This window comes from Helobdella robusta, assembly GCF_000326865.2.
Source record: "Helobdella robusta unplaced genomic scaffold HELROscaffold_8, whole genome shotgun sequence".
Classification (NCBI taxonomy): Eukaryota; Metazoa; Annelida; class Clitellata; order Rhynchobdellida; family Glossiphoniidae; genus Helobdella; species Helobdella robusta.
The window spans coordinates 697377-707986 of NW_008705459.1; the positions used below are offsets into that span (position 1 = coordinate 697377).

General features: G+C 26.7%; 2 protein-coding genes across 2 annotated transcripts in view; both read right to left on the reverse strand.

Annotated features, from left to right (window-relative positions):
• Window positions 1-1454: 1454 nt before the first annotated feature.
• HELRODRAFT_165354 (hypothetical protein) lies at window positions 1455-3598 on the reverse strand (the record flags this gene model as incomplete). Its single annotated transcript, XM_009031957.1, has 2 exons — window positions 1455-2770; window positions 2839-3598. 2 exons carry the CDS (start codon window positions 3596-3598, stop codon window positions 1455-1457), a joined length of 2076 nt encoding a protein of 691 aa, XP_009030205.1.
• A 5065-nt stretch (window positions 3599-8663) lies between these two features.
• Window positions 8664-10610, reverse strand: part of HELRODRAFT_165356 (hypothetical protein) — a gene marked incomplete at both ends in the record, with an annotated part of 2948 nt that continues 1001 nt past the window's right edge. The window contains 2 exons of the mRNA XM_009031958.1: window positions 8664-8758; window positions 9353-9396. Coding sequence (XP_009030206.1) covers window positions 8664-8758; window positions 9353-9396 — 139 coding nt within the window. The remainder of the gene's footprint in view (window positions 8759-9352; window positions 9397-10610) is intronic.

The following is a 10610-nucleotide window of genomic DNA, read 5'->3' on the forward strand; positions in this document are numbered from 1 at the left end:
CTTCAGATGATTATATATTCAAAAAAAGGTACTCAAATGTATGATTGTCAGAAATTGTTATTACAGTTATTATGAGCAGTCATACATTTAGTATACATTCTCATGAATTTACATATCACTTTTATAACAATAATATAATAAAACGTAAAGACAAATTAATATGAATGGATGATTGTGATTGATTATCAGAATATCCATTGCAGAGCAGAGTGAGGGATAACGGTGCAACTTGTAATTTTGGAAATTAGTATCAAAAAAGCCCAACGCAACTGAAACACACCAGTAACGTTAGCAATCGAACATTACCAACTTATATTGCTAGTTTTTAAAAGGGAAATTCTTATTTGGTAATAACTACGGAAGATAATCGAAAACTAGACGATATTCTAACATATATAAAAAGATAAATGTTTTTTAAAATTAATTTTTATGGTCATATAGCTACATCAAAGAAGTTTACGTCTTTGATGTTTGACGCTTTTTGTTTTCTTTCTTTCCTTCTTTCTTTCCTTCTTCCTTTCCTTCTTTCTTCAGTCGTTCATTAAACGATAGAACAAATTGTTGATCGAAAGAAAGTAAATTAATAAAAGAATATGAAAATGACATCAAAGAATATGCTGCAAATAAGGCCATATTTCGATTCCGAATGAATCATCATCAATGCGAAATATTTTATATAGAAAAATATTCACTTTGTCAAAGTGAACTTAGATGGAAATTAGGTGTCAGGTTTATTTATCATCTTTGTTGGTTCGGAATCGAAATATGGCCTTATTTGCAGCATGAATTCGAAAAATAAGTTTAATTTGAATTTTAATAAACTAAACGTTCACCAAAAATATTAATAAATAAAAATGAATAAAAATAATTAATATATATGTATATATATTTATATATATATTCGTTATTCATATATTAGTCCACATGTTTTTACAAGGTAATCACTTTTAATCCTATTTCGGTTCATTGCAATTGTTCATTGGATGTTTTAATAAATATGAATTGCAACAGTTACGTGTTGTTGAATGTCTTTTCAAGAAATTAATAAACATTAAATAAATAGGCAAAATCATTTAATCAAATTTGTTATAACGAAAACCTCGTTCCAAAGTACACACACACACACACACACACACACACACATATATATATATATATATATATATATATATATATATATATATATATATATATATATATATGCAAATGAGTTTTCAATTTTTCGTACCACAAATTTCAGTCATAATCAAGACTTAAAAACTCAACTGCAAATGGGGTCAAAAACTTTATTGAGAAATTTTTGATAAAACGATTTGCTATTATTTATTCTTTTCATTTTTTTCAAGTAATTTTTGTTGAATGGTGGTTTTATAAACAAATTTAATTAGTAAATATTAATTGTTGTCGAGCATGATGCATTAATTTTTACATAATTAGGTTAGAAATTAAATTTACTAAATGTTTTTAAATAAATGTCTTTTTCTTTGTTTTGTTGAGTTTTTTATATTTTTTATTTGATGAGGACCATTGTTTTGTTGAGTTAATGAATTTACAAGAAACGTTGTTGCCATCGAGGAAGAAATTGGGTTGGAAATCATTGGAACTAACGCTGTTAATGGTTTGTCATTATTCTGTTTTTTCATTACACCATTTGTCTGAAATTTGTCTGGAGTGGGTATTTGGTATTTATCAAAACATTTCGAATCGTCTCTAATTTCTATTTCTATTATCCGATAAGCATTTTTCTCAATCTTACAACATGATTTGCTTTCTAAGTGTTTTTCATCGTTGCTGATAACATTATTTTTAAGTGAATTTTTGATCTGCGCTGAACATGGTGAAAATAATCCAAAAAAGTTTAAAGTCTGAGATAAACGTTTAGGAAGAGATGATTCTGTGTCAAAGTTTCTTGATTCATTTTTTACTGATTGAAATAATTTTTTATAACTTTTATTTGATTTATTTTTCAATCGTTCTTTTAGTGGTTTTATAACCCACTCAAATGAAAATGATCGTATCATATACTCAAGTTTTTCGTTGCTTGAAGTTGGTCCGTAGCGATTTATTAAAATAAATTTGCATTGACTAAAATAGTTCTTCAACGCTTTTATTCTTTCTTCTAAATTTGCATTGAAAATGCCATTTGTTTTATATGCTTTGATTACGTGATTGTTGAATTCGAAATCCAAAATTTTAAGGCCATGACTAGTTACTTTAGATTTTGTTGATAGTTTTTCAAAATTTTTGAAATTAAGCGAATAAGATTCGGCAGTTTTTTTGAATTTTTTTTTTGATTTACTTTTGGCATTTAAACATTTTGCACAAATTTGAGGTGACATGGACTGCAACATCGTTTTACTTGAAGGCACTAAATTAGTTGAACAATATGTTAATCCAGATTTTGGTTTGTTTGTTATCCTTATTATCTTTGAGTTGTGGATAGCTGAATTTTGGATTGTTGCTGAAGGTACTGAAACACAATCCGAATGACATTCACTATCAGGCTGTTGCTCCATCAATTCTATTATTTGAATTATATCCTTTTTTTCTACTATACCATAAACGCATTCTGAACTTTTCATATAATTTTTTTTATTTTTATCAAAAATGTCAACAAGACTACACTGAAATTTAAACCACACTTTCAATATTTCTTTGGAAAAATTTGTCATATTACTTTCGAAAAAAGTTTTAGGCTGATTTTCTTTGGTAAAAGACGGTTTCTTAATTTTTAGTGAACGTTTTACGTTTTTTGCATTGTCATTATCTTCTGCAATTAAATCATTTCAGTTTTTAATTAAGGATTTTGGTAAAAAGCAAAAAAAAACGATAACTCACCAATATAAACTGATTCCAGTGTCTTCGTTATATCCCGATCGTTCATTTGTTGTCCATGGTTCTTTTGTGAGAAATTTGTCTTAATTGATGCAACTTCATTTTCATTCAAAAATTTATTTTGAACGGTTTTTACTGCAATAAAATCTTCAGAAAAGGGATGAATAATTATTGACTCTTTAGTAGGAATTTCTCCGTGTGATTGTATTTTACCAGGGTAAAAACCGTTATTTATACTAGATCGAGATTTACATGGCAGCAAATAATAATGGATAAAAATAATTTGCGCTTTTTCTATGAAACATGTCATATGATGAAAACTTGAGATTATCTTCGTCAACATGTTTGATGTATTTGTTTGAATAATTTCATTAAATAAAAACTTTTGTCGTCGCTGAAGCAATTTCGAGAAAACTTGAATATTTTCTTCAAAAAAACTGCTCTCCGTCGCAAAATCGGCTCGTTTGCCGTTACAATAATCATTTAATTGAAATGGGGCAAACTGATTCACTTTTTCCAAATTTTGACAATCATTTGCCAATATAACCTTTTTGATCATGTACTCAATGCCACACAATTGTTTCACAGCGTTGCGATTTTTCCTTTGAAGTCTCTTAAGTTCGATAAAAAAAACGTATGCCAATGCCTCAAGACATTTTTGTAATTCAAAAGAAGTAAAATAGTTTTTTCCTTCGTTTATTTTGAATGCCGTTTCTACTAAATAGTGTGGCATAAAAGATTTCGGCAATAAATTTTCTACCATACTTGACTAGTTTGGCAAATTACGCTCACATGTTTATCTCATTATCAGGTTCTTCTATGAATCGATTGTCAGAAAAGGATATTTTGTTGTCTTGATTAAGATATCTTTAAAGTTTTCTCTGACCATCCAAGTGTTCAACCTTTACTCAATTTAAAATTAAATTGGTCAATTGTGAAATTATGAAACAAAAAAAGAATAGTTTCAGAAATTCAAAATTTTAGTCTGTTTTGAAAAAGCAAAAAACTTTATTTAAATTTGTCTAATGTTTTTGTTTTTAAAAAGTTTTTGATAACCTTTAAACAATTCGGTCAATATAAATATTTTAGTCCATAAACGAAAATAATGCTTGTTTACATTGCGTCATATTTTTAAAAAATTATGGATTTGTCCATTGATATAAGTATTAGCAAATTGATTTTTAGATGACGTTAAGAATTGAAAACCATTCGCAAAACCAAATAAACTAAAAACCTTTTCAGACAATTGCAAACGCATCTTACTACCAAGTGGTTTCTGCTACATATTCAAAAAATCCAGCCAGGAAGCTTTATTGACAATCAAATCGGAAAATATGCCGTCAAAGAAAAGACGAAAGGAAATCGATGATTGGTAACAAGGGAACACTAGATTATGTTTTGACATTAATTTTTTCAAGTAATCAATAGTTTCAGATGCTTCACTTTTTTCATATTACTATAAAAAGTAAAATATCGTTATTTTACAATGGAAGAATTTTGTCATTGAACTGGATTTTTTGAAACGGCGACTACGCATGCGCGATGCGTTTAAAAATATTTGTCGTTAATGTCGGCGAATGCTCACGTGTTTTTTATAAATTTACATAATTTGAGATATTTTAAACCATTTGGCAAATTTTTTAAAAGTTTAATGATTTAAATTGAAGACAACCACAAGCCGTTTGAGCTTGATTGTTAAATTTAAAATCTGCACTCAACATTCGGTGTTTTTCTTTACTCAACAATCGTTACAATTTATTCAACATTAACTCATCCGAAAAAGGAATGGTGACCTCTTCGGTGTTATCTGCAGGGGAGACTGGTAATGGATGGATCCATGGATATATATATATATATATATATATATATATATATATAATGTATATGGCAAATCTCATACGTGTATATATATATATATATATATATATATATATATATATATATATATATATATATATATTCATACATCGGTTAAAATAAATTTTTGCTAAAAATCTTGATCCATAGAACCAAAAACGTCAATGAAAAATTAATTTTAAAAAACCATGGATATAATGAATATGGCATAAAAATTAATTTATTACAAAAATTGTTTTTTGTTCTATGAATCAACCATCGTCGTTGCTTCTTCAGCGTCTTTGATTAATCGTCTGATCTAAAATTATCGCTTGCGAAGTTTTTGTCTCGTTTGCTGTTTTAAATTCGATTTCGTATTGCATTTTATATATTATAAGGGGCAAAACTTTACATTAGTGCCTCAATGCAAATAAAAAATCGAGACAGTGATGTAAATGGAGGGTATTGAATACTACGTAAATAGGTGTAAAAGTGAATTTATATTAATAACGCTAAATAATTGAATTAGAGTGAATATATTAATAACGCTAAATAAACAAATTGTTCTTTATGTTCGACTTTTTTTTATTAATTAGTGTTTTAGATAAATATATGAAATAAATTAGAATTTTTTATTTCAAAAATGTAATGTTAGGACATAACTTTTCAAAATTGATTGGCTTATTTAAAATTGAATATATGATAAAATTGTAAAACTCTTCTGAGCGAAGTCAACTTGCTAAGCATGGCTCGAAAAAATATAATTTTAAACATCGTGAAAGCATATAATAAAATAAGAGCTTACTACCTAAACGCTTTTATTCAAATATAGTCAGTTAATTTTAGTGCCCACGCGTCACGATGCATGGAAGTATACATTAATGCCTACGCGGTGAATTGTTTTCAAATGCTTGCAAAAAATGTACGGAACTTTATTTCAATACCTACTAGTTAATTAGATACTTTCAAATAACTGCGTGGAAGTTTATTTTAATGCCTACCGTACGAAAGCATGCAACAATATGCATTTACTTTAACGCCTACAATGTATATAAATATCTTAAAAGCAGACGGAAATTGCGATTTTAAACCTACAAAAAGTTATTAAATAATTGAGACAGTTAAAAATATGTTTAAATTTTATATTTTTAAAACTTATTTTCAGTATTTCATTTCTAATCAATTTTTTTTTAAATCTAATAATAATTAACAGTACTAATATACATGTTAAAATACGTGCAAATAAAGGCGTGGAAGTTTATTTTAAGCCTACATGTTAAGTTTCATATGTTAAAATTCATGCAAATAAATGCTTAAAGTTTATTTTAATGCCTCATGTTAAGTTTTATAAGTTAAAATTCGTGCAGATATATGCTTAAAAGTTTATTTTATAGCCTCATGTTAAGTTTTATATGTTAAAATTCGTGCAAATAAATGCATGGAAGTTTATTTCAATGTCAACTGAACATAACCATGCAAGCATGTGAGTTTACTTTAATGCCTACAATGTAAAAACTTTCTCTTTAAAAGCATACAAAAATTACGATTTTAACGCAACAAAGTTATTAAATAATTGATGACTGTTAAAAAGATGTTTTATTTTACTATATTTACAAATTATTTACAGTATTCCACTTTAAATCATAAATAATTTTATAACTCTAATAATTAATAGTCTTAATATCAATTCACTTTTAGACATATTTACGCTTTAACCTACTCTCACTTCCACTTATTATCTCCAATTTCGTTTGCATCGAGGCACTAATGTAAAGTTTTGCCCTTGTCAAAATAATATTAAAAACAATAATACATTTTTAATTACAAATATTTGCTTAGTATTTGATTTGACAGACACAGATTCTCAAACAAATCAAAATGCCTGTGTGTTCCATTACAAAATGCCACTCATCTTATTTAAATTTTAAATGAAAATGTTACTTTATACAGGTTAATTTAATTTAATTTAGACTACACTATACTATACTCTATAGCTATGAAGTATAACATTATACAATATAATTATAATAATCAGCAAACAATTATATATAATAATATAATATAATAGTAATAAATAATATTTGTAACATAATAAATGCATTAAATGGTAATGTTAACTTAAAAGTTGTATAAATAATGATATTAAATTAATATCATAATTGATAATAACTTAATTAATAATATTAATTAATAACTTAATTAATATTATTAATTAAATTAAATTTAAATTTAGACTGCCAAAGAATGATATTAATTATTAAGAGAATGCAATGGGGAAACCTCGTTAAAAAATACATTGCAATTACGATGAAAAAAAAGATTTTAATTTGTAGCAAACATTTTAAACCAAAAAGTTTTCATAAAGTTGGTTTGAAAATTTTTCTTCTAAAAGATGTTTTTCCAACGATATTTGACAAGGTTAGTGTTACATATATAAAAACCAATCATTTCAAGTTTCAGTTGTATAATTTAAATGTTTTGAAAGTTATAATTTTGAAATTAAGATATTGTTGTCAGAATAGTTTTTCTGAAGTGTTTTTTATTTATGTTATGATTTATTATATACCAAAATTAAACTTATTTTAATTTTTTAAGTTTGTAACCGATAATCTGGTTCTATCTTAATTTAAACATTTTGTATTTTTAGCCTTCTTCAGATGTAAAGTTAGTTTCTGATAATATTTCTGCAACTTAATAACTGATGTGAAGTCAAGTGTAAATTTGGTTCGTCTTTTTATATCTATATATTATTAAGATTGTGTTACAATTTAAGCCACCAAGTATTACAAATTTCAGTTTTTATTAAATATTTTTAAAAATTTGCTTTGCATAACGTTTTGTTATATTTATATTAAAACATAAGAAGCACGTTTATGTTTTATGCAGAAGATAGAAACATAATTAGACATTTGTCTTGTCGTTCTGACCGGAGTTATCACCTTAAAGATATTAATTAGATGCCTTGCAAATAACAACATATTTTCAAAAACGTCCAGTGTTAATAAAACTTTAATAATTTAACATTTCAGTTACCCTCAACATCATCGCGGCCAGTTGAAAACCATCTACATCTGCTGTTAAATTGGTTTGTATGTTTGACAGGTTATAACATAATATACGTATCAAATAAAATTTATTAAACTTTCTGCAACTCTCAAATACAAATAGTTATCTAAAGAAATTTTTATATGGCTTGCATTCATTGATGCTTCTATTTCAAAAAGCTGAATTGTCATTTAAAAAATTATTGGAATATATACTTGAAATGTAACAGACTGGTATTGATGCTTTAAAGCCAAGAAGTTTGAAAAGGAAAGCTAATCAATTAAGTACGACATTGACTAAAACAAGGAAAGTGTTATACGGCTGCAATAAAAGAATGAAGAGATATAAATTAAATGTTCAGGCATTTAAAGAAGAAATTAAAAAACTTAAAGAAATCAATGATGAACTCAAGATTGGTCGCAAATTCCAGTAAGAAAATTTTATAAATTAGAAACTATTTTTTCACTATACATTTTTTGTTGAAATTGTATCATTTCCATGTTTGAATTCCAATTACAGATTATCCGGTGGAACTATCCATGAAACCTCGCAAATCGTACTCAGATGAACAAAAAAGATTTGCATTAACCTTACACTTGTATAGTGGTAAAGGTTACCAATTTTTAAAATCGCAAGGCTTGCATTTGCCACATAAGCGAACATTATCAAGGTGAGTTATTTACTCAAAATCAAAATGTGTTTCATTTTACAATGATAAAGTAAATTATAAAGTACAATTATAAAATACAAATTTTAATGAATTTGCTTATGTTACATATCAAGGTGGCTGGAATCAGTAGATGGAGGGCCAGGCCTCAATCGGGCTGTTAACTTTTCTAGAAAAAAAACCGGATGCCAAACGGTTTACATACTGTTCATTGATCCTTGATAGCATTGTCAATTCGTGAACAACTCATTTATTTGCAACATAAAGGCATGTACACAGGTTATAAGAATTTAGGAGGAGACTTTGCATCTGGTGAATTGGCAAAACAAGTCCTGGTATTTATAGTAGTTGGCACATCAGGAAGATGGAAATATCCTATTGCATATTATTTGTTTAGGATTTTAAAAGGTTGGCCAATGAAGATTTATTAAATCTCAAAGAACATATAACATAAACAGATACATTTAATGGACTAAATAATCATTATTTTTGTTTACTTATTGCAAAAACATATATAAATGTACGTTCATTTCATTTCGCAAAAACCACAAATCAAATAAAGATCCGTTCTAAATTTCATAAGTTAATACATTTCAAGGGACAGTAAAATCATTTATCAATGAAAAGATTTATCAACCATTTGTAACTTTTGAATTGTTTGATTTACTTAATAATTATATTTGTTTCATATATATATTAAACATTCTTTTGCTATCTATTGGTAAAATCTGTGTTTTTCATTTGGTCATTATTAATCATCTAACATCTAACATCTTCATTATTTTATTAATTTTTTTTATCTATGAAATCATTATTTTCAACATATTTTAACATACTTCAATCATATTTCATTTCTTATTGAGTTTTCACATTTGATTCATTTAATTGAAACAATAATGCATCAACAATTATTTCAATTCTTCATTGTTCTGGAATTTGTTTTTTCATTCAAAACATTTAACAACTGACCTTCAATTTTTTTATTCCTGTCATAATTAGTTTTTGAAATTATGCTGGCGACAAAAAATTTTTAATATTGTAAATATAAATCAAACTCCATTATTGAAAAATGTTCATTATACCTTTTTATATATTCATCAACTAACAAAATAATTTTTAAGACCTTCTTTTCCTAACATGTATGCCTTTATATCCAATCATTTAATGTTATCAAACATTCTTTTGCTATCTGTTGGTAAAATCTGTATTTTTTATTTGGTTATTATGTTTTCATAAAACCCGTCACTCTAACATCTTCATTATTTTATATTTCATTTATTTATTTATGAAATCATTATTTTCAACATACTTTAACATACTTCAATCATATTTCTTTTTTAATTGAGTTTTCACATTTGATTCATTTAATTAAAACAATAATGCATCAACAATTATTTCAATTTTTCCTTGTTTTGGAATTTGTTTTTTCATTTAAAACATTAAACAATTGGCCTTCAATTTTCATAATTAGTTTTTGAAATTATGCTGACGACAAAAATTTTTAATATTGTAGATATAAGTCAAACCCCATTATTGAAAAATTATTTTCAAGACCTTCTTTACCTAACATGTATGCCTTTATGATTTCAATTTAAACATGCATTTTTTTAAATCTCTTTATAATATTCAGTATTTTTTCTGCAAGAGTTTATTATTGCATTCTCATCTGCATTCGTAAATATCTGATCACTAATCTACATCATAATTTTACTGCAGCAATATATTAACTTGTTTCAAGTCATCATTATATCAACTTTTTTCATTCCAGAATGTTAACTTATCAGTTTTAACCCTTTCCTTACATTATTTGTCAGTTTTGATAATTAATTTTTTTTATCTTATTCATTTCTTCATACAAAATATAACTTTTTTTGAGATAAACTTTAGATAATGTTATATCAATTGGAAGTTTCTATGGAAAAAAGATAACATTTCATTTCATTTACATTTTTTAATAAAATAATTTTAAACATTTGTGTCACTTTGTTGTCAAATTAGTTGCCATTGACATACAACAACAACAACAACACACGTTTAGACGGCATTTTCCCCGAGATCGGGGGTTGCCGTTTGGCTACCTATGATGAAACCGAAATACCCCTCGACTCCATCCACATCTGTCACTCGCCTCAGTACCACGCAACCCCGCTTTCACCCTGTCCTTCTCCACCTGCTCTCTCCATCCCAACCGCGGACGACCCCTTCCTACCACTCCTTCAACCTCGAA